The 26656-nt window shown below is 45.7% G+C and overlaps 1 protein-coding gene across 1 annotated transcript in view; it reads left to right on the top strand.

Annotated features, from left to right (window-relative positions):
- The window catches only part of LOC134224604 (adenylate cyclase type 6), an 804830-nt gene that overhangs the window by 596546 nt on the left and 181628 nt on the right, over positions 1-26656 (top strand). The window contains exon 7 of the mRNA XM_062704018.1: positions 14986-15157. Within this exon, the coding sequence (XP_062560002.1) occupies positions 14986-15157 (172 nt within the window). The remainder of the gene's footprint in view (positions 1-14985; positions 15158-26656) is intronic.

The following is a 26656-nucleotide window of genomic DNA, read 5'->3' as shown; positions in this document are numbered from 1 at the left end:
TCCAGTCCAGGTCAGTCCAGATCCAGGTCGGTCAGATCCAGTCCAGATCAGTCCAGGTCAGTCCAGGTCAGTCCAGATCAGTCAGTCAGTCCAGATCCAGTCCAGATCGGTCCAGGTCAGTCCAGATCCAGTCCAGTCAGTCCAGGTCAGTCAGGTCAGTCCAGGTCAGGTCCAGTCCAGATCAGTCCAGGTCAGTCAGTCGGTCAGTCGATCCAGTCAGTCCAGGTCCAGTCCAGTCAGTCGGTCAGGTCAGTCCAGATCGGTCAGTCAGTCCAGATCAGTCCAGGTCCAGTCCAGATCCAGTCCAGTCGGTCAGATCAGTCAGGTCAGTCCAGGTCAGTCCAGTCAGTCCAGGTCAGTCAGGTCCAGTCCAGATCAGTCCAGATCCAGTCAGGTCAGTCCAGGTCAGTCCAGATCCAGTCAGGTCAGTCCAGATCCAGTCCAGATCCAGTCAGTCAGGTCAGATCCAGTCAGTCAGGTCAGTCCAGATCCAGTCCAGATCCAGTCCAGGTCAGTCCAGATCCAGTCCAGGTCAGTCCAGATCCAGTCCAGGTCCAGGTCAGGTCAGTCCCAGGTCAGTCCAGGTCCAGTCCAGGTCAGTCCAGGTCAGTCCAGTCGGTCAGATCCAGTCCAGGTCGGTCCAGATCAGGTCAGGTCCAGGTCAGTCCAGGTCCAGTCCAGGTCGGTCCAGAGTCGGTCAGTCGGTCCAGGTCAGTCCAGGTCGGTCAGGTCAGTCAGGTCAGGTCCAGGTCAGTCAGGTCAGTCAGGTCAGTCCAGGTCCAGTCCAGGTCAGTCCAGTCAGTCAGGTCCAGGTCAAGTCGGTCAGGTCGGTCGGTCCAGTCAGTCCAGATCCGGTCAGATCCAGTCCAGTCAGTCAGTCCAGTCAGGTCAGTCCAGATCCAGTCCAGATCCAGTCCAGGTCAGTCCAGATCCAGTCCAGGTCAGTCCAGGTCCAGTCCAGGTCAGTCCAGATCCAGTCAGGTCAGTCCAGATCCAGTCAGATCCAGGTCCAGTCCAGATCCAGTCCAGGTCAGTCCAGATCAGTCCAGGTCCAGTCCAGATCCAGTCCAGATCCAGTCCAGGTCCAGTCCAGGTCCAGTCCAGGTCAGTCCAGATCCAGTCAGGTCAGTCCAGATCCAGTCCAGATCAGTCCAGTCCAGTCAGGTCAGTCAAGATCAGTCCAGATCCAGTCCAGGTCAGTCCAGATCAGTCAAGGTCAGTCCAGTCGGTCCAGGTCAGGTCCAGTCAGTCAGTCCAGATCAGTCCAGGTCCAGTCAGGTCAGTCCAGATCCAGTCCAGGTCCAGTCAGTCCAGGTCAGTCCAGGTCAGTCCAGTCCAGGTCAAGTCGGTCAGTCAGGTCCAGGTCAGTCAGTCCAGTCCAGTCAGGTCAGGTCGGTCCAGATCCAGGTCAGTCAGGTCAGTCAGATCCAGGTCAGGTCAGTCAGGTCAGTCCAGTCGTCAGATCGGTCAGGTCAGTCCAGAGTCAGTCAGTCCAGTCAGTCCAGATCCAGTCGGTCAGTCCAGTCAGTCAGGTCAGATCAGGTCAGTCCAGTCCAGATCCAGTCCAGGTCAGTCAGGTCAGTCCAGTCGGTCAGGTCAGGTCCAGGTCAGTCCAGTCCAGTCCAGGTCAGTCAGATCCAGGTCCAGTCAGGTCCAGGTCAGTCAGGTCCAGTCCAGGTCCAGTCAGATCAGTCAGGTCAGTCAGGTCAGTCCAGATCAGTCCAGATCCAGTCAGGTCAGTCAGGTCAGTCAAGATCCAGTCCAGTCCAGTCCAGGTCAGTCCAGGTCCAGTCAGGTCAGTCCAGTCAGTCCAGTCCAGGTCAGTCCAGGTCAGGTCAGATCCAGTCAGATCAGTCCAGGTCAGTCCAGATCAGTCAGGTCAGTCCAGATCCAGTCCAGATCCAGTCAGTCAGTCCAGTCAGTCCAGATCCAGTCAGGTCCAGTCAGATCGGTCCAAGTCCAGTCAAGTCCGGTCAGGTCGGTCCAGGTCAGATCCAGGTCCAGTCCAGTCAGTCCAGGTCAGTCCAGTCAGTCCAGTCCAGGTCAGTCAGGTCAGATCAGTCCAGGTCCAGTCAGGTCAGGTCGGTCAGATCAGTCCAGGTCAGTCCAAGTCAGTCAAGTCCAGTCAAGTCCAGTCCCAAGTCAGTCCAGGTCAGTCCAGATCGGTCAGTCAGATCCAGTCCAGATCCAGTCCAGATCCAGTCCAGGTCCAGTCCAGGTCAGTCAGGTCAGGTCCAGATCGGTCCAGATCAGTCAGGTCCAGTCCAGATCCAGGTCAGGTCAGTCCAGATCCAGTCCAGATCCAGTCCAGATCCAGTCAGGTCAGTCCAGATCGAGGTCCAGTCCAGGTCAGGTCAAGATCCAGTCCAAGATCAGTCCAGTCCAGTCAGTCCAGGTCAGTCCAAGTCCAGTCCAGGTCAGTCCAGGTCAGTCCAGTCAGTCCAGGTCAGTCAGTCCAGTCAGATCCAGATCAGGTCAGGTCCAGTCCAGGTCAGTCAGGTCCAGTCAGGTCAGTCAGATCCAGTCAGATCCAGTCCAGATCGATCAGATCCAGGTCCAGTCAGTCCAGATCAGTCAGTCAGGTCGGTCAGTCAGATCCAGGTCCAGGTCGATCCAGTCCAGTCCAGTCAGTCCAGATCAGTCCAGGTCAGTCCAGATCCAGTCCAGATCCAGTCAGATCCAGTCCAGGTCAGTCAGTCCAGTCCAGATCGGTCAGTCAGGTCAGTCCAGATCCGGTCCAGTCAGGTCAGATCCAGTCCAGGTCAGTCCAGATCCAGTCCAGATCCAGTCAGGTCAGTCAGTCCAGGTCAGTCCAGATCGGTCAGATCCAGTCAGGTCAGTCCAGGTCAGTCCAGATCCAGTCCAGATCAGTCCAGATCAGTCAGGTCAGTCCAGATCCAGTCAAGTCCAGTCCAGGTCGAGTCCAGGTCAGTCCAAGATCCAGTCCAGGTCCAGTCCAGGTCAGTCAGATCCAGTCCAGATCCAGTCCAGTCAGTCAGTCGATCCAGTCAGATCAGTCCAGATCCAGTCCAGGTCCAGTCCAGATCCAGTCAGGTCAGTCCAGATCCAGTCCAGAGTCCAGTCCAGATCAGTCAGTCGGAGTCAGGTCCAGTCCAGGTCCAGTCCAGGTCAGTCAGTCCAGGTCGGTCCAGTCAGTCCAAGTCCAGTCAGATCCAGTCAGTCAGGTCAGTCCAGGTCCAGTCAGGTCAGTCCAGATCCAGTCCAGGTCAGTCCAGATCAGTCCAGTCAGTCCAGATCAGTCCAGGTCCAGTCAGGTCAGTCCAGGTCAGTCCAGATCCAGTCCAGATCAGTCAGATCAGTCCAGATCAGTCAAGATCAGTCAGATCCAGGTCCAGGTCCAGTCAGATCCAGTCCAGATCAGTCCAGGTCAGTCCAGGTCAGTCCAAGTCAGTCAGGTCAGGTCCAGGTCAGTCCAAGTCAGTCAGATCCAGTCGATCCAGTCAGGTCAGTCCAGGTCCAGTCAGATCGAGTCGGTCCAGTCAGGTCAGTCAGATCGTCCAGGTCAGTCCAGGTCCAGTCCAGATCCAGTCCAGGTCAGTCCAGGTCGGTCCAGGTCAGTCAGGTCAGTCCAAGGTCAGTCCAGTCAGTCAGTCAGTCAGGTCCAGGTCAGTCCAGATCCAGTCCAGGTCAGGTCAGTCAGTCCAGGTCAGTCAGATCCAGGTCAGTCCAGTCCAGATCCAGTCCAGATCCAGTCCAGGTCAGTCCAGATCGGTCCAGATCCAGTCAGGTCAGTCCAGATCCAGTCCAGGTCAGTCCAGGTCAGTCCAGATCCAGTCCAGATCCCAGTCAGTCAGTCAATCCAGTCAGATCAGTCCAGATCAGTCCAGATCCAGTCAGGTCCAGTCCAGATCCAGTCCAGGTCAGTCCAGATCGGTCAGTCCAGTCAGTCAGATCCAGGTCAGTCCAGATCCAGGTCAGATCCAGTCCAGGTCGGTCCAGGTCAGTCAGATCAATCAGGTCCAGGTCAGTCAGATCCAGTCAAGGTCAGTCCAGATCCAGTCCAGATCGGTCAGTCGGTCAGATCAGTCCAGGTCAGTCCAGTCAGTCAGTCCAGGTCAGTCCAGATCCAGGTCAGTCAGTCCAGTCCAGGTCAGTCCAGATCCAGTCCAGATCGGTCAGATCAGTCCAGGTCCAGTCAGTCCAGGTCAGATCAGTCCAGGTCAGTCAGTCCAGGTCGGTCCAGGTCGATCAGGTCAGTCCAGTCCAGGTCAGTCCAGGTCAGTCCAAGTCAGGTCCAGTCAGGTCCAGTCCAGATCAGTCCAGATCCAGTCAGATCCAGTCCAGATCCAGTCCAGGTCAGTCCAGATCCAGTCCAGATCCAGTCAGTCAGATCCAGTCCAGGTCAGTCCAGATCAGTCCAGTCAGTCCAGGTCAGGTCCAAGTCAGTCCAGATCCAGTCAGTCCAGGTCGGTCCAGATCCAGTCCAGGTCCAGTCCAGGTCAGTCCAGGTCCAGTCCAGATCCAGTCAGATCCAGTCCAGATCCAGTCCAGATCCAGTCAGGTCAGTCCAGTCAGATCCAGTCCAGGTCAGTCCAGATCCAGTCAGGTCCAGTCCAGGTCAGGTCCAGTCCAGGTCAGTCCAGATCCAGTCCAGGTCAGTCCAGGTCAGTCAGAGTCCAGTCCAGGTCAGTCCAGGTCGGTCCAGATCCAGTCAGATCCAGTCCAGATCCAGTCCAGGTCCAGTCCAGGTCAGTCCAGATCCAGTCCAGGTCCAGTCCAGGTCAGTCCAGATCAGTCAGTCAGTCCAGTCAGGTCCAGGTCAGTCCAGGTCGGTCAGATCAGGTCCAGTCAGGTCCAGGTCAGTCCAGGTCCAGTCCAGATCAGTCCAGATCCAGTCCAGGTCCAGTCCAGATCCAGTCCAGATCCAGTCAGGTCAGTCCAGGTCAGTCAGGTCCAGTCAGGTCAGTCGAGTCAGTCCAGATCCAGTCAGATCCAGTCCAGGTCAGTCCAGATCCAGTCCAGATCCAGTCCAGATCCAGTCCAGATCCAGTCCAGTCAGTCCAGATCCAGTCCAGATCCAGTCCAAGATCCAGTCCAGATCAGTCCAGATCCAGTCCAGATCCAGTCCAGGTCAGTCCAGGTCAGTCCAGGTCCAGGTCAGTCCAGATCCAGTCCAGATCCAGTCAGATCCAGTCAGGTCAGTCCAGGTCAGTCCAGATCCAGTCCAGTCCAGTCCAGGTCAGTCCAGATCAGTCCAGTCAGTCCAGATCCAGTCGGTCCAGGTCAGTCCAGGTCCAGGTCAGTCAGTCAGATCCAGTCCAGGGTCAGTCCAGGTCCGGTCCGATCCAGTCCAGGTCAGTCCAGATCGGTCCAGGTCCAGTCCAGATCCAGTCCAGATCAGTCCAGGTCCAGTCCAGATCCAGTCCAGGTCAGTCCAGGTCAGTCCAGATCCAGTCCAGATCAGGTCAGTCAGTCCAGATCAGTCCAAGGTCGGTCCAGATCCAGTCCAGGTCAGTCCAGTCCGTCAGATCCAGTCAGTCCAGGTCAGTCCAGGTCAGTCCAGGTCCAGTCCAGATCCAGTCCAGATCCAGTCCAGGTCAGTCCAGATCAGTCAGGTCAGTCCAGGTCAGTCCAGATCAGTCAGGTCGGTCAGGTCAGTCCAGTCCAAGATCAGTCCAGATCAGTCCAGGTCCAGTCCAGGTCAGTCAGTCCAGTCCAGATCCAGTCCAAGTCAGTCCAGGTCGATCCAGGTCAGTCCAGTCAGTCCAGGTCAGTCCAGATCCAGTCCAGATCAGTCCAGGTCAGTCAGGTCAGTCCAGATCCAGTCCAGGTCAGTCCAGTCAGTCCAGTCCAGTCGGTCAAGGTCCAGTCCAGGTCAGGTCAGGTCAGTCAGATCCAGTCCAGATCAGTCAGTCCAGGTCCAGTCAGGTCCAGATCCAGGTCAGATCCAGGTCCAGGTCAGTCCAGGTCAGTCCAGTCCAGTCCAGATCCAGTCCAGTCAGTCCAGGTCCAGTCCAGATCAGTCCAGTCCAGTCAGGTCGGTCAGATCCAGTCCAGATCCAGTCCAGGTCAGTCCAGTCAGTCCAGATCCAGTCCAGGTCCAGTCCAGATCCAGTCCAGATCAGTCAGGTCAGTCAGGTCCAGTCCAGATCCAGTCCAGGTCAGTCCAGATCCAGTCCAGGTCAGTCCAGGTCAGTCCAGGTCAGTCAGGTCAGTCCAGATCCAGTCCAGGTCCAGTCCAGATCCAGTCAGTCAGTCAAGATCCAGTCCAGATCCAGTCCAGATCAGTCCAGATCCAGTCCAGATCCAGTCCAGGTCAGGTCAGTCCAGGTCAGTCCAGATCAGTCCAGATCCAGTCGGTCAGTCCAGTCAGATCCAGTCCAGGTCAGTCAGGTCAGTCCAGGTCAGTCCAGATCAGTCCAGGTCAGTCCAGGTCAGTCCAGATCCAGTCCAGGTCAGTCAGTCCAGTCAGGTCAGTCCAGATCCAGTCCAGATCCAGGTCCAGGTCCAGTCCAGGTCAGTCCAGTCCAGTCAGATCCAGGTCAGATCCAGTCCAGATCCAGTCAGATCAGTCAGGTCAGGTCAGTCCAGTCAGTCCAGTCAGGTCAGTCCAGATCCAGGTCAGTCCAGATCAGTCAGTCCAGTCAGTCAGTCCAGGTCAGTCCAGATCCAGTCCAGTCAGTCAGGTCAGTCCAGATCAGTCCAGATCCAGTCCAGGTCAGTCCAGATCCAGTCAGATCCAGTCCAGATCCAGTCCGATCGGTCAGTCCAGTCCAGGTCCAGTCCAAGTCCAGATCCAGTCCAGGTCAGTCCAAGTCAGTCAGTCAGATCCAGGTCAAGTCCAGATCCAGTCCAGATCCAGTCCAGTCAGTCCAGATCCAGTCCAGGTCCAGTCAGTCAGATCCAGTCCAGATCAGTCCAGATCCAGTCCAGGTCAGTCCAGATCCAGTCCAGGTCAGTCAGGTCCAGTCAGGTCAGTCCAGGTCAGTCCAGGTCAGTCCAGATCCAGTCAGATCCAGTCAGTCAGTCCAGGTCAAGTCAGATCCAGTCAAGTCAGTCCAGGTCAGTCCAGATCCAGTCCAGGTCAGTCAGGTCAGTCCAGGTCGGTCCCAGATCCGAGTCAGATCAGTCCAGGTCAGTCCAGATCAGTCAGGTCCAGTCAGTCAGGTCAGGTCCAGGTCAGTCCAGTCAGTCCAGTCAGATCCAGTCAGATCAGTCCAGGTCGGTCAGATCAGTCCAGATCCAGTCCAGATCAGTCCAGTCCAGGTCCAGTCAGGTCAGTCAGGTCAGTCCAGATCAGTCCAGATCCAGTCCAGGTCAGTCCAGATCCAGTCCAGATCCAGTCAGATCCAGTCCAGTCAGTCAGTCAGTCCAGGTCCAGTCCAGGTCAGTCAGGTCAGTCCCAGGTCAGTCAGATCAGTCCAGATCCAGTCAGTCAGATCCAGTCCGATCAGTCAGGTCCAGATCCAGTCCAGATCAGTCCCAGGTCAGTCCAGGTCAGTCCAGGTCAGTCAGATCCAGTCCAGATCCAGTCCAGGTCAGTCAGATCCAGTCCAGAGTCAGTCCAGATCCAGTCCAGATCCAGTCAAATCAGTCCAGTCCAGTCAGTCAGGTCAGTCCAGTCCAGTCCAGGTCAGTCCAGATCCAGTCCAGGTCAGTCCAGGTCCAGTCAGATCGGTCAGGTCAGTCAGGTCCAGGTCGGTCCAGTCGGTCAGATCCAGTCCAGGTCAGTCCAGGTCGGTCCAAGTCCAGTCAGAGTCAGTCCAGGTCGGTCAGGTCAGTCCAAGTCCAGTCGGTCCAGTCCAGGTCAGTCCAGTCAGGTCAGTCCAGGTCCAGTCAAGTCAGTCAGTCCAGTCAAGTCAGTCCAAATCAGTCGATCCAGTCAGTCAAGTCAGTCCAGTCTGATCTAATCTAATTCAATTCCATTAAATAGGCAAAGACGATCCATAGACGATGACAAACGATTTGTTTATAACAGATTATTGTTTCATTGATCGCTTCCATTAGTCTATGAAATATTTCATGGGCGCCCATCAAGAGTAATTTGAGAATCCAAAAACTCGCCTATCATAGCAAAAATATGTTCCGCAAGACAGACCACGAAAAACAATAAAATTCTTGCTTTTTTCCTATAAGCGTATAAAAAAGCTCAATAAATGAATGATCCTTAAAAAGTATATTTTGATCCATATAAATTTAAATTGGTTAAATTTTTAACGAGATGATTATCTATAATTTTTATCGTATGATTCATAATGCACAAAAAGAAAACATATTCCTAGCAGCATTCATACCGATATTGATGCAGTAGCTTACATATGACTGTAACTTTGTAACTTTGTTTACAACATGTGTATCATGGGATATCAATTGATCAACAATTTAGAAGAAAATGTGGATCCTATCATCAAAATTATCATGAGCGGCATCAAGGAACCGTGGTACAAACGTTTCTGATATTCAAAAGCTCAACACAAATAATTCTCAGTATTCATTCAAGATTTTCAAGATGTCAATCTCAAAAACAGCTCTTTATCGCTCGTAGCAAATCAACATTCCATACTCAACATCTAGTGCTGGATATGGAGTCTGCTGCTTTGTGTGTATGTGCTTTTGAACTCCGGTGAATCCTTAAAGAGCAAGGAAACCCCACCACCCAGGCACAGTCTAATGAATTCCATACCGTTCCTTCCAGGGAAAGCATTCCATTCATCACATTTACTTTGCAGAGATTTTCCTCAGAAAAATGTCACCACCTACGCTTAATCTCTGTTGCTTGATAAGGCACGTACCTTACCTATTTAATTCTGTTACTGTATGGAAAAGAATGATCCCTAGACGTACATCCTCGGTAACATTTTAGTTATGATTCATACGACAAGAACTTCAATACTCCCCGAAATGACACTCAGAATGAGAAGAGTTGACGAATTTCGGTGAACACCGGTTAGTTGATTATTCCAACTTCTTTCGTTGCAGGCATCCTCATTTCGTATTCATCATATTTACCCCCTCCACCCTCGACGGAGCCCAGCATCTGAATTGAAGTTATGAAATCTCTCGTTCCCGTATAAGCTTCATTTTCTATCCATTCCGGAGAGTTCTTATTTAGAATGTAAAAGTAAGTCACGCTACTTCGTGCAGAGGTTCCGATCCTGAGTGAACAGCCAGACAAGATTGCTCCGAAGGGATGGTGACAAGATTAGGTGCGTTTCGTCTTTATTCTATTTGTGAACTCGTTGCCTCGGTCTGGGAACTGTCAGCATTGGCCAGTGCCGTATGCAAGGGATGGCATTCGGGTTCAGAACATTTTATTCATTGTCCTCTTGGTAGGTGTAATCACCATTGAATAGTTCTTTTATTTTATATTTTACCAGGAAATTTTTTTTATAATTTGAAAACTCTTGCTACGCCAATGATTGACCCTCGAGGCATCCTAAGTGATATGAGTCGCAAGAAAAAATATGCTGCACATTCCTCAGAACGTAAGAACATATGCATTTCACCGAGAAAGGAATTTTCCCAGAAGCAAGAACAGCATCAGATCCCTTCATTCGATTTCACTACTGCTGAAGCGACGGCATGAGCTATCAGACCAGTTGGTTAGAGGCAGAGCTGTAAAGCAGGGCAGGATATGAAGATGTCATTGTTGTGCAACATTTACTCAAGTTGTTCTGCTTTCAAACGCAAACAAAATCATATTCTCGTCTTCGGCGTCTCAGTTCTCGTCATCCTTGCAGTTGTTGTTGTTGATGCTATGCTGCTGTTGTTGGGCTCATGTGGCGAACAAGAAAACGTTCTCCCCGAAGAATGACACAGGAGAAGATTGGATTTTATGGACTCACAACCCATCAAGTATGTGGGTGGAAAATTGTTCGACGGAGGGTAGGGGGCTGTGAAAGTAGCTCAATCGGACCGGAAACAAAGTGAATGAATGGTTCCGTGCCAATTTGATTCTGTTGGCCCAGTTTGTTGGTTTGTTTGTGCATAAAGAGAAGCTGAAATGGGACGATTTAATGATGAGGTTTCTGAAGAAACAGAAAGCCATTTTCAAATGACGGCAATTGAGCCGGAGGAAATTGGGATGATTGTCGGGTAAGATTTATGTTCATTATCAAAGGACGTAGTGCCGGGACATTTTGATTTTGAATATTTTTATTGTACAAATGTAGTACACTCGATTCTTTTTTTTACACGAAAGCTGCGTTCCGTCATTCGTGTAGAAAAAAATCCGTGTTAAAAAAGAATCGGGTGTACATGAATACCAGAATGAAAAATAATATATGCGCTTGCTTACCAAGAAATATTTCCCCTAGCAAATCAAAAGACATTCACAAGAGTTCCACTGAAAATTCAGAAGAATCTACCCTGGAAATTATTGAGAATTTCCGCAGTTAATTCGAATAAAATTGATCAGGAAATTCAGCAGATATTGTGAAGAAAATTCAGAAAAAAAATAATTTGGAGCACAGAATAATTTACCATAACAAAGGCAGAAGTATCTTACCGTAGCTGCAAGGCCTATTCGCATTTCAAGTTAACCCTCAAATGCCCAAGTATATCTTCAAACGCGGCGGCGTGAGCCTATTATGTGCATAAAAAATCTGCGGATTTCTTTGGAAGCTTTGAATTCCCTTGTAAGTTCTTCCAGGAATTCCTCCGAAAGTTCATCCATGAGTTCCTCCGAAAGTTTTTCTGGGAATTCCTCCGGGAGTTTCTCCAAGAATCCAACAATTTCTCCAGCAATACTTTCGGAAGTTCCTTCAGCAATTCCTCCGGAAGTTCCTCCAACATTTTCTCCGGAATTTGCTCCAGGAATTCCTGCGGAAGTTCCTCAAGGAATTCCTCCGGAAGTTCCTCCAGGAATTCCTCCGGAAGTTCCTCCAGGAATTCCTCCGGAAGTTCCTCCAGGAATTCCTCCGGAAGTTCCTCCAGGAATTCCTCCGGAAGTTCCTCCAGGAATTCCTCCGGAAATTCCTCCAGAAATTCCTCCGGAAATTCCTCCAGGAATTCCTCCGGAAATTCCTCCAGGAATTTCTCCGGAAATTCCTCCAGGAATTCCTCCGGAAATTCCTCCAGGAATTCCTCTGGAAGTTCCTCCACGAATTCCTTCTTAAGTTCTTCCACGAATTCCTCCTGAAGTTCCTCAAGGAGTTCCTCGGAAGTTCCTCCAGGAATTCCTCCGGAAGTTCCTCCAGGAATTCCTCCGGAAGTTCCTCCAGGAATTCCTCCGGAAGTTCCTCCAGGAATTCCTCCGGAAGTTCCTCCAGGAATTCCTCCGGAAGTTCCTCCAGGAATTCCTTCGGAAGTTCCTCCAGGAATTCCTCCGGAAGTTCCTCCAGGAATTCCTCCGGAAGTTCCTCCAGGAATTCCTCCGGAAGTTCCTCCAGGAATTCCTCCGGAAGTTCCTCCAGGAATTCCTCCGGAAGTTCCTCCAGGAATGCCTCCGGAAGTTCCTCCAGGAATTCCTCCGGAAGTTCCTCCAGGAATTCCTCCGGAAGTTCCTCCAGGAATTCCCCCGGAAGTTCCCCCAGGAATTCCTCCGGACGTTCCTCCAGGAATTCCTCCGGAAGTTCCTCCAGGAATTCCTCCGGAAGTTCCTCCAGGAATTCCTCCGGAAGTTCCTCCAGGAATTCCTCCGGAAGTTCCTCCAGGAATTCCTCCGGAAGTTCCTCCAGGAATTCCTCCGGAAGTTCCTCCAGGAATTCCTCCGGAAGTTCCTCCAGGAATTCCTCCGGAAGTTCCTCCAGGAATTCCTCCGGAAGTTCCTCCAGGAATTCCTCCGGAAATTCCTCCAGGAATTCCTCCGGAAATTCCTCCAGGAATTCCTCTGGAAGTTCCTCCAGGAATTCCTCCGGAAGTTCCTCCAGGAATTCCTCCGGAAGTTCCTCCAGGAATTCCTCCGGAAGTTCCTCCAGGAATTCCTCCGGAAGTTCCTCCAGGAATTCCTCCGGAAGTTCCTCCAGGAATTCCTCCGGAAGTTCCTCCAGGAATTCCTCCGGAAGTTCCTCCAGGAATTCCTCCGGAAGTTCCTCCAGGAATTCCTCCGGAAGTTCCTCCAGGAATTCCTCTGGAAGTTCCTCCAGGAATTCCTCCGGAAGTTCCTCCAGGAATTCCTCCGGAAGTTCCTCCAGGAATTCCTCCGGAAGTTCCTCCAGGAATTCCTCCGGAAGTTCCTCCAGGAATTCCTCCGAAGGTTCCTCCAGGAATTCCTCCGGAAGTTCCTCCAGGAATTCCTCCGGAAGTTCCTCCAGGAATTCCTCCGGAAGTTCCTCCAGGAATTCCTCCGGAAGTACCTCCAGGAATTCCTCCGGAAGTTCCTCCAGGAATTCCTCCGGAAGTTCCTCCAGGAATTCCTCCGGAAGTTCCTCCAGGAATTCCTCCGGAAGTTCCTCCAGGAATTCCTCCGGAAGTTCCTCCAGGAATTCCTCGGAAGTTCCTCCAGGAATTCCTCCGGAAGTTCCTCCAGGAATTCCTCGGAAGTTCCGTCAGGAATTCCTCCGGAAGTTCCTCCAGGAATTCCTCCGGAAGTTCCTCCAGGAATTCCTCCGGAAGTTCCTCCAGGAATTCCTCCGGAAGTTCCTCCAGGAATTCCTCCGGAAGTTTCTCCAGGAATTCCTCCGGAAGTTCCTCCAGGAATTCCTCCGGAAGTTCCGTCAGGAATTCCTCCGTAAGTTCCGTCAGGAATTTTTCCGGAAGTTCCTCCAGGAATTCCTCCGGAAGTTCCTCCGGAAGTCTTTCGGTAGTTCCTCCGGGAATTCCTCCGGTAGTTCCTCCAGGCATTCCTCCGGAAGTTCTCCAGGAATTTCTCCGGAAGATCCTCCAGGAATTCCTCCGGAAGTTGCTCAAGGAATTCCTCCGGAAATTCCTCAAGGAATTCCTCCGGAAGTTCCTCCAATTCCTCGGAAGTTCCTCCAGGAATTCTTCCGGAAGTTCCTCCAGGAATTCCTCCGGAAGTTTCTCCAGGAATACCCATGGAAGTTCCTCCAGGAATACCTCCGGAAGTTGCCCTAGTAATTCCTCCGGAAGTTCCTCCAGGAATTCCTCCAGAAGCTTATCCCGGAATTCTTCCGGAAGTTCCTCCAGAAATTACTCTGGAAGTTTTTCCAGGAATTCCTCCGGAAGTTCCTCCAGGAATTCCTCCGGAAGTTCCTCCAGGAATTCCTCCGGAAGTTCCTCCAGGAATTCCTCCGGAAGTTTCTCCAGGAATTCCTCCGGAAGTTCCTCCAGGAATTCCTCCGGAAGTTCCTCCAGGAATTCCTCCGGAAGTTCCTCCAGGAATTCCTCCGGAAGTTCCTCCAGGAATTCCTCCGGAAGTTCCTCCAGGAATTCCTCCGGAAGTTCCTCCAGGAATTCCTCCGGAAGTTCCTCCGGAAGATCCTCCAGAAATTCCTCGGAAGTTCCTCCAGGAATTCCTCCGGAAGTTCCTCCAGGAATTCCTCAGGAAGTTCCTCCAGGAATTCCTCCGGAAGTTCCTCCAGGAATTCCTCCGGAAGTTCCTCCAGGAATTCCTCCGGAAGTTCCTCCAGGAATTCCTCCGGAAGTTCCTCCAGGAATTCCTCCGGAAGTTCCTCCAGAAATTCCTCCGGAAGTTCCTCCAGAAATTCCTCCGGAAGTTCCTCCAGAAATTCCTCCGGAAGTTCCTCCAGAAATTCCTCCGGAAGTTCCTCCAGAAAATCTTCCGGAAGTTCCTCCAGAAATTCCTCCGGAAGTTCCTCTAGAAATTCCTCCGGAAGTTCCTCCAGAAATTCCTCCGGAAGTTCCTCCAGAAATTCCTCCGGAAGTTCCTCCAGAAATTCCTCCGGAAGTTCCTCCAGGAATTCCTCCGGTAGTTCCTCCAGGAATTCCTCCGGTAGTTCCTCCAGGAATTCCTCCGGAAGTTCCTCCAGAAATTCCTCCGGAAGTTCCTCCAGAAATTCCTCCGGAAGTTCCTCCAGAAATTCCTCCGGAAGTTCCTCCAGGAATTCCTCCAGGAATTCCTCCGGAAGTTCCTCCAGGAATTCCTCCGGAAGTTCCTCCAGGAATTCCTCCGGAAGTTCCTCCAGAAATTCCTCCGGAAGTTCCTCCAGGAATTCCTCCGGAAGTTCCTCCAGGAATTCCTCAGGAAGTTCCTCCGGAAGTTCCTCCAGGAATTCCTCCGGAAGTTCCTCCAGGAATTCCTCCGGAAGTTCCTCCAGGAATTCCTTCGGAAGTTCCTCCAGGAATTCCTCCGGAAGTTCCTCCAGAAATTCCTCCGGAAGTTCCTCCAGAAATTCCTCCGGAAGTTCCTCCAGAAATTCCTCCGGAAGTTCCTCCAGAAATTCTTCCGGAAGTTCCTCCAGAAATTCCTCCGGAAGTTCCTCTAGAAATTCCTCCGGAAGTTCCTCCAGAAATTCCTTCGGAAGTTCCTCCAGAAATTCCTCCGGAAGTTCCTCCAGAAATTCCTCCGGAAGTTCCTCCAGGAATTCCTCCGGTAGTTCCTCCAGGAATTCCTCCGGTAGTTCCTCCAGGAATTCCTCCGGAAGTTCCTCCAGAAATTCCTCCGGAAGTTCCTCCAGAAATTCCTCCGGAAGTTCCTCCAGAAATTCCTCCGGAAGTTCCTCCAGGAATTCCTCCGGAAGTTCCTCCAGGAATTCCTCCGGAAGTTCCTCCAGGAATTCCTCCGGAAGTTCCTCCAGAAATTCCTCCGGAAGTTCCTCCAGGAATTCCTCCGGTAGTTCCTCCAGGAATTCCTCCGGAAGTTCCTCCAGGAATTCCTCCGGAAGTTCCTCCAGGAATTCCTCTGGAAGTTCCTCCAGGAATACCTCCGGAAGTTCCAGTGGCACATGTAATTTCAATGAAGAATAGAAGAAAAGTACTTGGAAGTAGATAAATGTCAAGGGCAAGAACTTCACTTCCTACTGAAAACACCCTAAGCAGGACCAAGAATCGAACTCGCTATCTCCGAGTTCTCATTGATATAATAGCTTATATTCGTCCCACTACATTTATAATTCCCCTGGTGTTGATTTAATTCAATATTTTATTTTACTTTTTTTCTTCCAGGTGGAGATGCTGTATCAGCGTTACTTCCTCCGCATGAACCAGAGCAATACGGTGCACATTGTGTGGCTACTATTAGGACTAATTTTCATCTTAGCTTTAATTCATCTCGTGTTCACCTTTATCCTGCAACAGTCGCTCGAAAGTTGCCCCGGTTTCACCACCGATTCGCTTGGTAAGTCCCCCACATAGAAGTGCGTTTATGTATGCAAATTTATCACTTTCCCAACAATCATCATACCTTGGCACCTCTTATCCATTTACGTTCGTAACTCTTAGAAAAACCTTACCTCCGTTCATTTATTTGTTCCAACACATTGCATACTATAAGCCTCATGATAATCTTATGATTTGCCTTGATGCTCGAACAAAGCATTCCTCTGCTAACAATGATGGAACTAAATTGAAGCAGCTTCCGGAAAGGTGAAAGCCTGCCTCATTTATCAGTCTATTAAATTCACTCACCGAGAAGCACCTTCTTCCTCGTCTCTTCTACGGTCGGAGGTGATCTTCACACATCAACCCACGCGCCCTCCAGTTCATCTCCTTATGCATCTACATGGGCATAACCGTAGACAAAGCACAAACCACAACGAACGACTGTTTCAGTTGAAAAGATTCCAATGGGGGCGCGGTGCTTTACCAAAGTCGTCTTTAGTGCGACGCTCGTTGTACAACCGATTGCTTGAGCTTGCAGCAGATGACGATTCTGTGTGTTCATCGGATTGCGTTTTCATTTGCGTAGCTGTTATCGCATTTTTATTTTTGTTCATTTCTTATGGATGTTTAATTTTGGCGATTTTGAGTTTGTTCAATTTTTCTGCACAACCAAACGATTTTCCAACCAAACGAGGGACAAACAAGTAGAGGGGGTTAAAGTTAAACAACGATTTTGTTTTAGGTTCGGGGATGAAAATATACGAGAACTTATAAACTTGAGTTCGGCTTTCCCTTGGGCCCGGAGGAGTGCAAATAAACCAGACATGGCAACTGCATACTGAGGATAGAATCGAACAACGTTGTTTATGTTTTGATAGACTGCTCCGCAGCAACAGCGACTGATACTTGTGACTGAGCATTATTCCTTAGAAATGCGTAATGGGTAATGAACTGGACCATAAAATTGAAATGCGTATTTTTTGATTGACCATTTCCGATACGAAATGTATCTTTTTCTATTGACTCAATCGATTGCTTCAAATTTTCATAGGCCATAGGCGGTTCAAAAGTTGACCTTGAATAAGTGAGCGAATTGATGAGCCTTAAAAATAGAAAAAAAAAATCAATTATTAAACCATTACTGTTTCTCATCATTGTCTTAAACCTAAACACTCCGACACTTTTGAGTAGGAGCCGATGCATACAATTTGCAATTATGATAACCTTTCAGGAGTTCAGCGCACATTCTTGAAACTTTGTGAACGATCAGAATTAGCAACGATTTTCTACAAATCCTTAATGTACTGCTTCTAGGAGTGATTAGGCTTCCAGTAAATAAGAAACTCGTATGGACTTCAAGGATTAAATCTTACACACATTTCCTGTAATTTTTCGAGAATGGTCTGGAAAGTCAGGGAATGTTATTCTCAAATTTGAGTCGACACTCTGACATACGAGCAAATGGACTTAACCACCGCGAATTCCAAGAATTTTTGAACGAAATTGAGGCCCAGTACGATGATGTGCCATGTTTCACCGAAGCGCTTTGGTTGAGCAGAGAAAAAGTCCTTAAACGTATGTTTGACTTAAAAGACGTCAAACTTCAGGGTAAAAACAATTTGGTTCACGAACTGTTCCAACAAGTAAGAGTTTTTGAGACTTATGGGAAATTCAATTGAAAAATCGCGATTTTTCTCATTTTTGTCCATGGCTCTTGCTTTATTAGTAACACCAAAATCTATGTTAGCATGATAGCGACACTGAGGGAAGTATTTCACGACAGATTCTATGAAATTAAAGCGAACGAGCTAAGTTAGAAGATTTTTTCTACGCCATGGTCAGTTGAGGTAGAAAAAGCTACAAACAAACTCTCAATGTTTCGGAAAGTAGATTTAATCGAGTTCTACTCAACATATATTACTGCAGAAAAGTTTCCGGACCTATGGAAGCACGCAGTACAGATGCTGTTGTTGTTCGCCACAAGATACTGAGGCTGTAAACAATTATTTTTGAATATGAAAAATGTTCAAAAGCCGATTAACAGATATTTATTTGGAAAAATTGCTCAGAATTTCTTCAACTAACATAACCATTATTTTATACCTGATTTTAAAGTAGGATTCAAGTGAATAATCAAACTAATTTCATATCAAATTCAAATCCAATCCAAATTCAATTCAAATCTAATCCAAATCCAATCCAAATCCAATCCAAAACCAATCTTAATCCAATGCAAATCCAATCCAAATCCAATCTAAATACAATATAAATCTAATCCAATTCCAATCCAAATCCAATCCAATGGATTTGGTTTGGATTCTGTTGGCGTAGTAACCATCGAATTTTTTTGCCTTTCTCGTACACTAAGTGTACGTAAAGGCTATAATATTGCTCCAAAAACAAAATTTTGATAGGAGGCCCGGAGGGCCGATTTTTATATACCGATCGACTCAGCTCGACTAATCGAGGTGATGTCTGTATGTGTGTATGTATGTATGTGTGTGTGTGTGTATGTGTGTATGTGTACAAATTTTGTAGACACACTTTTTTGATCTTCCCATTGTCCGATTTGCTCGCAATAAGTTGCAGTCGACGCGGAATTCAGTCCCATTGTTTGCTATTGAAAATTAGATCAATAGCTCATTGCAATCTGGAGTTATGGCCAAAAAACTGTTTTTGCGTATAAAAAAATAGCAAAATGTTCTATGCTGAATTCACCTAGATTCGAACCACTGACCTCTGGGGTGGAAAGCGCTTGCCATACCACAAAACCATCGGGACACACATGGTATGAGTAAATATAAGTCGTACAGTATTCATCAAATTGGTATATGTTCATTTCTTTTCAAAGCCACAGAGTTCACTCTGCTAGGGTAACGGTACCAATATTGGAAGTATTATTGAATCAATGAAAGAAAATATATATTTGATAATTAGAAATTGATAGTTTTAATGCATTAAATAATAGACAAACTTTGAATTTGCTAAAAATGAAATTGGATTTATTTCGTCTTGATAATCAATCTAATTTTCTTGGAGGTAAAACGAGCTCCACTATACTGCCGTCGCAAGCATAGTCGTCCAATATTGATTTTGCATGGAAGAAAATATGGAACAGTTACGCTTGCGGCGGCAGTATATAGGTAGGAAAGCCAATTTGTTTGGGAAATTATTGTTTTCAATTAGTGTTCATAATGGCATAATTACAACGTGTCGCTTCAAGTAAAGCAAACGTTAAGTAATGCAATGATGAACAATATTATTAAGAACCCATTGTCTCCACTGAGGCCATGATCGCCCTATAAGTGTTTATTTGGGTAACCTTTAACGAAGAGAAATATGTTCAATAATTGATAACGTTTCTCTTTACTAAACGTAATCAGGCCCATTTTTTCTATTATTTTGCTATCATGCGCTCGCATACCCTATATACGAGTGAACTTCTCACGTGGCATCTTTTTTGTGGCGTTCAATCAGCGTATGGGAGCGCAGCTGATGTGCGTGAGGACGCTTTGCAAGCACATTTCGGCGGGAGCGAACGGCACTGCATTCGCTTCAGTCGCTTGCCGTCGGATGAATATCGCAGAAAGAAGCATTGGCCCTGACGAAAGCGGGTAAACAAAATGGGGGCCGGATGATGCCTTTTTATTTCACCATGCAAGGGATATAGGGCGTAAATTTTAAAATGATTGTTAAAACGTTAAAACACATTTTAGCCCAAAATAGTTGGATTTTTCGGGTTCAAAATTTAATTTAATTTTAGATTGGCAACACGAAAGTCTAATTATTTCGACATATAGGTGAAGACTTCGGCTATCTGGTGGTGGTGTTGGATTGCGTGGGAGTGCTCTCGCCTCTCAGATTTGACGAATCGATATTTTAATCTTTGTTTACAAACGCAGAGAAGTCGTTTTAAAAATTTGGTAGGGTTTCTTACCCCATTCCCGGCCTAACATGCGCACGACTGCATTATTTAACTGATATTTATGACTAGGAGCTACTTTTCCTGAATTTTGTGGGCCATGTAATATTGCGATGGGGTTCACCTCTGCTTAAAAAATAGTTATTCTTGCTAAAAACCGCTCGAAAAAGCTTTTATTTGATTTAAATTAACATGGTGCAGCACTCATTTCAGTCTTAGGCGATTGCTTATCTGGCATACCCCAAATCTCTTCGGCATATGCAATATTTTACTCAATCTCTCAACATCTTACTCTCAATCTCTCTCGGGACTATAGAAAATGAGACGTAAACAAAAATATGCACGTTCCACGATACCGTGATGCCAGATGGTATTATTCTTAATAATTTTTAATTGGTTGAGAAGATATATGCACTCATCCAAATTCCTTCCAAATACTTGAAAAAATATTGCTTTTAGTCTTTGAAATTTAGATAATTATAAATAACATAAAAGCGTCAACGTTTTAGACAGTTTTCCTATTAACGACGAAGGATTATCTTCATACTAGAAAAAGACTCCTGGCCTTTTGGCAGCACTGTACGGCTAGAAATTCTTGGGCCGAGATGATTTTTTGTTAGGTTTGAGGATACATTTTTAAATGTTTTCTTATATGTTTTTATAAAATCTAGTGATACGAACAATTAGAAAAGATTGAAGTGCGCGATATTAGCAATTTTGTGTGGTGATAAACAGCCTGAAGCAATGGTTGTATCGAGCACTGTGAAGATTTTCAGGTAGGTGTTTATTTGATGATACCGTTTTGTAAAAGAGGAAAGAATCACTCCGGCTCAGTGGTGTTGCAACGAAGAGCAACTATCTGAAATCTACATTTTTAATTTCTATAATTGGATCGATTAGGAGTGAAATAAATGGTTGAAAAATATTGAATATTGTGCGCGATAAATAGGAGACATTTTAAAAAATATCAATCATAAACCTACGGCTACCAAACAGTATAAATAATTAGTTTTTTGTGCAGTGAGCCGGGAATGGGGTCCATAGGCCCAAGTAGTGATTTACCCTATTGAGTTATAGAAAATAAAAATTATTTAAAGTTCATTGGTATTATACTAGAAAATATGTTTTTGAAAAAAAAATTAGAGTCTAACGAGCGTCGAACGCAGACTCTCTGAGTGAGAGCCTAGAACTTTACCCCTCAGCTGTCTTTACTCCTTGAAAGAGTGGTGATCGAAGTATAACAGGTTATACGCAATTTGCACTGATCATCGGGAGCTTGTCCATTCGTGCGGCAATGCACCGGGTGCTGTGTTTAGGTTCCGTGGCATATTTAAATCATCTGACGTTGAAAAACATATACGATTGAGTCTACGTCATGTGCTTTTGTGTCAATTCATTTAGATAAGTCACCTAATATTCATAGTGTTTTGGTGTGCAGGGAAGTAGCTTCAATTTCAATATTATTGAATCCACTGTAACGCATTCTTCCTTGCGTTGTAGCAAATAATCCATATTGGCACAGTATATGTAAAACATGGCTGGTCTAACAATTAGTTTGTAAATAAAACTATTTATTTTAGTAAATGGTTTTGATTTTCTATAAATATTAATTTACTATTAATCCTACCTTTTCGTTTGCATACCTTCTGTGTGGTTTTTGATAGTTAATTAATTCATGCTATAGTCCTAAATCTTGGACTCGCTAGACCAATTAATTGGATAGTGACAACATATCTGTTTGCAGATTTCAAATAGCACTCGGATTATGTGGGAGAAGCTGAGTTTCGGAAGGATTCGGAGAAAATTTTCCATTCTTGCATGTCAATGAAAATGTATCCAAACTTTTCTACAATCCAAGGATGTTTTGGATCATGTAGTAATCTAAGTTCGATCATTTAGTTTGTCGATGACTCATTCCGGAGGTTAAATTTCAAAACGTTTTATGGTGGACTTCTGATGCGAATATTTTTGACAGGTTTGCCCTACAGCTTGTTGTTTTAATTTAACTAATAACAGAGATAAAGCACTTGTTTGTAATAACTTATACTAAATGATAACAACATTATTTTTTATTAGTTATTATTTGTCAGTATAAGGAAACAAAATGAGGGCTGGATAATGCTTTTTTATTTCACCCGGAAAGGGATATAGGGCGTCAATTTTAAAATGATTATTAAAACGTTAAAACACATTTTAGCCGAAAATAGTTTGATTTTTTGGGTTCGAAATTTAATTTTCTTTTAGATTGGCAACATGAAAGTCTGATTATTTTGATTGAAATACTTATGTAGACTACATATCTACTTACAAGGATGTTTTCGATCATTTAGTAATCTGCGTTCGATCATTTAGTAGTTTGTCAATAACACATTCCAGAGGCTAAATTTCAAAATGTGTAGCATGGTGGACTTCTAATTCAAAGGTTTATCTACAACTCTGCCTAAAAGTTCGATGTTTGAATTTTACAGGTAATAGAGCTATAGAGCGTATACTGAATGATTGGAATTTTGTTATCATTTAGTATAAGTTACTGCAACTAGCACTGTAACTCCTTCAATGGTGGAATTTAAACATCGATCTATTAGGCAGATATATAGAAAAACCTTCGCACTAGAAGTCCACCATACAACACATTTTGGAATTCAGCCTCTGGAATGAGTTATAGACAAACTACTAAATGATCTAACGCAGATTACTAGATGATCGATTACATCCTTGTGTTGTGTGTAGATAAAAAGTCTAACATATAGGTAAATACTTCGGCTACCTGTTGGTGGTGTAGGATTGCGTGGGAGTGCTCTCGCCTCTCAGATTTGACGAATCGATGTTTTAATCTTTGTTTACAAACGCAGAGAAGTCGTTTTAAAAATTTGGTATTGAGTTATAGAAAATAAAAATTGTTTAAAGTTCATTGGTATTACTAGAAAATATGTTTTTGAAAAAAAGATAGGTCTGAACGAGCGTCGAACGCAGACTCTCTGAGTGAGAGCCTAGAACTTTACCTCTCAGCTATCTTTACTCCTTGAAAGAGTGGTGATCGAAGTATAACACGTTATACGCAATTTGCACTGATCATCGGGAGCTTGTCCATTCGTGCAGCAACGCACCGGGTACTGTGTTTAGGTTCCGTGGCATATTTAAATCATCTGACGTTGAAAAACATATACGATTGAGTTTACGTCATGTGCTATTGTGTCAATTCATTCAGATATGTCACCTAATATTCATAATGTTTTGGTGTGCAGGGAAGCAACTTCAGAATCAATTTCAACATTTGATTTGATTCCACTGTAATGTACTCTTTTTGGCGTCGCAGCAAATAATCCATATTGGCACAGTATATGTAAAACATGGCTGGCCTAACAATTAGTTTGTAAATAAAACAATTTATTTTAGTAAATGGTTTTGATTTTCTATAAATATGAACTTACTATATTTGTACCTATTCGCTTGCATACCTTCTGTGTTTTTGATAGTTAATTAATTCACGCTATACATAAGTCCTAAATCTTGGACTTCATTAGACCAAATAATTGGAACCCCATTCATAGCGACAACATATCTGTGTGAAGATTTAAAATAGCACTCGGATTATGTGGGAGAAGCTGAGTTTCGGAGAAAATTTTTCTTTTTGGCAAGTCAATGGAAAATGTATCCAAACTTTTCTACAATCCAAGCATGTTTTGGATCATGTAGTAATCTAAGTTTGATCATTTAGTTTGTCGATGACTCATACCATACCATTTTATTTAAATTTTAAAACGTGTTTATGGTGGACTTCTGATGCGAATATTTTTCGACATTTAACCTCTGGAATGAGTTATTGACAAACTACTAAATTATCGAACCTATATTACTAAATGATCGAAAACATCCTTGCTATAATCCATAACGAATTACACTAACGCAAACAACAATTTTTGATTCCATGATAGAATAATATCAGGTATGCAATCAGTATGATATAAAGTATTACACATTATAGGCCCAAGTATGCTGATTTAGGTAACACCAGCTCTGTTACGAGTAATCTATCAGATTTTGTACAGGGATAGTTTACCTGTACAGAGTGATCTGATAAATAATTTTAGAACAGTTCAGTATAATATACACAAAGGCAAATTAAAAGTAATCAATTTTAATCAAACCTCCAGTTAATCACTCCGAAATGCTCTCCATATGAAGAAAAGCAACCCTAGTAGAATTCTCTTCAGATTTTATTAAGTCGGATCAAATTCGTAAATCTTAGTTAAAAAGTGATTAAATTCAATCACAAAAACGGAACTGCTCATCAGCAAAAATGAATTCCTATCTATATGATGAAGAATCATACTATTCCAGAAGGTGCCAGAAGCCTAAGCTGGATTCTGACTTCAAAACAGGAAACACTCGAAAGTTTGTCAATTGAACAAAATTATGGATCATATTTCCGAAGTTATGGATCATAATCACGATAAAAATTAGCAAAATTGTATTTTTTATTAAATGTAGTTTTCTATGGATAATTTTGCAAACATTTATGGATCATTTGTCATACGTTCATGGAAAAATAGCAAGGAATGATATTGTTTTTCTTGATCATGTTTGAAGGTACATACTTATTTTCCAATTATTATTTGATATATTTTTTTAGCTTAGTTATGGATCTTAAAATTATTCTTTATGGATAAGCCTGAGCTATTTTTTGGATTTAAAGTAGCGTTTTATTGAACATTCAGATGTTATTTATGGATCGTTTTTGTGCATTTAACGGTACAAAGTAAGGGCTGTCATAAACAAATGTGAAAAATAAGCCCTATTTAGTGTTAAATATATTAGACTTTTCTAATATGTTCGTCAAACCTTTTGAACGAGCGAGAAAGGCATCATCACCGCTAGGTGGATTAATCAGGGTTTTTTATCATAGTATGCCACTAACACATATGACATTAAATATATCAGTTTTTAGCTTGTACATATCGAACCAAACAGACTTGTTATAATTTAATTGTCCATTAGGTTATGGGCTCCAAGCAGTTGCTAAGGAAACAGTTCTGTTTGGCGAGGTAAAAAAATTCAAACCCGAAGAAAAGTTTAAAGAAAATGACCGGAGAAGGAGGAAACGGATCTCAAGATGGTTGCGGGGATCAAGAAAACCAAGTCCGAAATGGTATCAGGAATCAAGCCGCCATCGGAGGTCGCTTGCCGAGCAGCTCGGAATCGTTGCCGGCGCGGCTTGTGTTAATCGGTTTTGAGAATTACAGCTCGTGGTTTTTCGCGACCATAATGATCCTGATCAAGGAACGGACGTAGTGCGCAGTGAATGATCGGCAGAATGGTGAACGACGAGATTTGAGCGATGAGATTTCCGAGCAAGCTTTGGCCACGATATGTCTAAACGTAGATCCCAATATCTACGGCGTGGGACAATTTGTGCGATTCCTACGAGCATAGCGGCTCGACACGGAAGATTGGCCTGTAGAGAATACTGACGGGAAGCCGACTGGGATTGGAGTAGTCGGGAGTGCAGCTTACGGCGGACATCATCAAGACGAAAATCTTGCAGGATGTGAAGGTCGGCAACAATTGCAAGCCAAGTGATGGTGCGTTCTACAGTCATCCGAGACTGGAGCAGAAATCTGGAGAAAAGTCTGCGATGAAGTGCAAGAAGTCGGGAAACTATGCATCCCAGTGCCAGAGGAAATTTAGTGAGAAGAAGGAAACCCGAGGAGAAGTCCGTGAGCTTGAGCTTGAGCTTGCTTGAGCTTGATTGACTGCTCGTAGTTGCTACTCCATTATGACCAGATCAGCTGTTCTTGCACAAGGAACCAACAGATGTTTGCTTGGGACTAGCACACATCTTCAATGTGCAAGTACTGGTGATCTCATTTGATAGGTCATACTGGCGCCTGCCACGTCAGAATGCAAGTCAATGTAGGGAAGGGGGAGGAAATGATGATGCAATCACTCGCCCACTGCAAGCCGACTATACCTCTGCACTTGCCACGAGTTCATGCGGAATTTGTTGGAATTTTTGGGTTTGGTTGGAGAGGCAGAGGTCCGTCTTGGTTAACGAGCTGCCAATGTGATAGATAGGAGAAGGTAACTGATGGAATTTCTAATTGGATGTAGGAAACGAGCTGCATAGTTCATTTCCAATTCTAGCAGATTACTGTTAGAATACTCAAGTTGAAGGTATAGGAATAGTAATGGAAACGGTATGGAAGTCCATTTCCAGTTCTAGCGATTGCTAGAACATGAGAAATACAGAGAAAGATACAAAGTAGGAGAATGGAACGGACCTGGGATTGAACCCACGACCTCCTGCGTATGAGGCAGAAGCAGTAGCCATATGACTACCAAGCCCTCTTCGAAACAAGAGAGATCACGCACTGAACTGATTAATTTTATTACCGGCCGCGCAATGCAGAACACAATAATTCGTCCGACCACGCGATCGTTCTGCTGTCCGAAACATGAGAGATCACGCACTGAACTGAATAATTTTATTACCGGCCGCGCAATGCAGAACACAATAATTCGTCCGACCACGCGATCGTTCTGCTGTCCGAAACATGAGAGATCACGCACTGAACTGATTAATTTTATTACCGGCCGCGCAATGCAGAACACAATAATTCGTCCGACCACGCGATCGTTCTGCTGTCCGAAACAAGAGAGATCACGCACTGAACTGATTAATTTTATTACCGGCCGCGCAATGCAGAACACAATAATTCGTCCGACCACGCGATCGTTCTGCTGTCCGAAACATGAGAGATCACGCACTGAACTGAATAATTTTATTACCGGCCGCGCAATGCAGAACACAATAATTCGTCCGACCACGCGATCGTTCTGCTGTCCGAAACATGAGAGATCACGCACTGAACTGAATAATTTTATTACCGGCCGCGCAATGCAGAACACAATAATTCGTCCGACCACGCGATCGTTCTGCTGTCCGAAACATGAGAGATCACGCACTGAACTGATTAATTTTATTACCGGCCGCGCAATGCAGAACACAATAATTCGTCCGACCACGCGATCGTTCTGCTGTCCGAAACATGAGAGATCACGCACTGAACTGATTAATTTTATTACCGGCCGCGCAATGCAGAACACAATAATTCGTCCGACCACGCGATCGTTCTGCTGTCCGAAACATGAGAGATCACGCACTGAACTGATTAATTTTATTACCGGCCGCGCAATGCAGAACACAATAATTCGTCCGACCACGCGATCGTTCTGCTGTCCGAAACATGAGAGATCACGCACTGAACTCGGAAACCCGAGGAGAAGTCCGTGGGAAACAAAGTGGTCACGCTGCATTTTACGCGGCGTTCAATGCAATACAGTCGTCAGAGGTCAATGCCGATTGGGTCTTCGATTCTGGTGCAACAACGAATCTGTACCGAAACAGGAAGTTATTGGAAGAAGCTGAAAATGTGTCGTCAAGTATCAACGTAGCGAATAATGCGAAAGCTGACGTCATCTCGAAGGGCGTCGTAGTAGTTATCGGAGGTTCGTCGTGTGGTATCACCATGAAGAATGTGCTGTGTGTTCCAGATTTGGCCTTGAATCTGCTGTACGTGGGCAAGATGTTCC

The sequence above is a fragment of the Armigeres subalbatus genome, chromosome 3 (assembly GCF_024139115.2).
Source record: "Armigeres subalbatus isolate Guangzhou_Male chromosome 3, GZ_Asu_2, whole genome shotgun sequence".
In the NCBI taxonomy this organism is placed as follows: Eukaryota; Metazoa; Arthropoda; class Insecta; order Diptera; family Culicidae; genus Armigeres; species Armigeres subalbatus.
The sequence above is the reverse complement of the archived record's forward strand: the minus strand, read 5'-3'. Positions and strand labels throughout refer to the sequence as shown.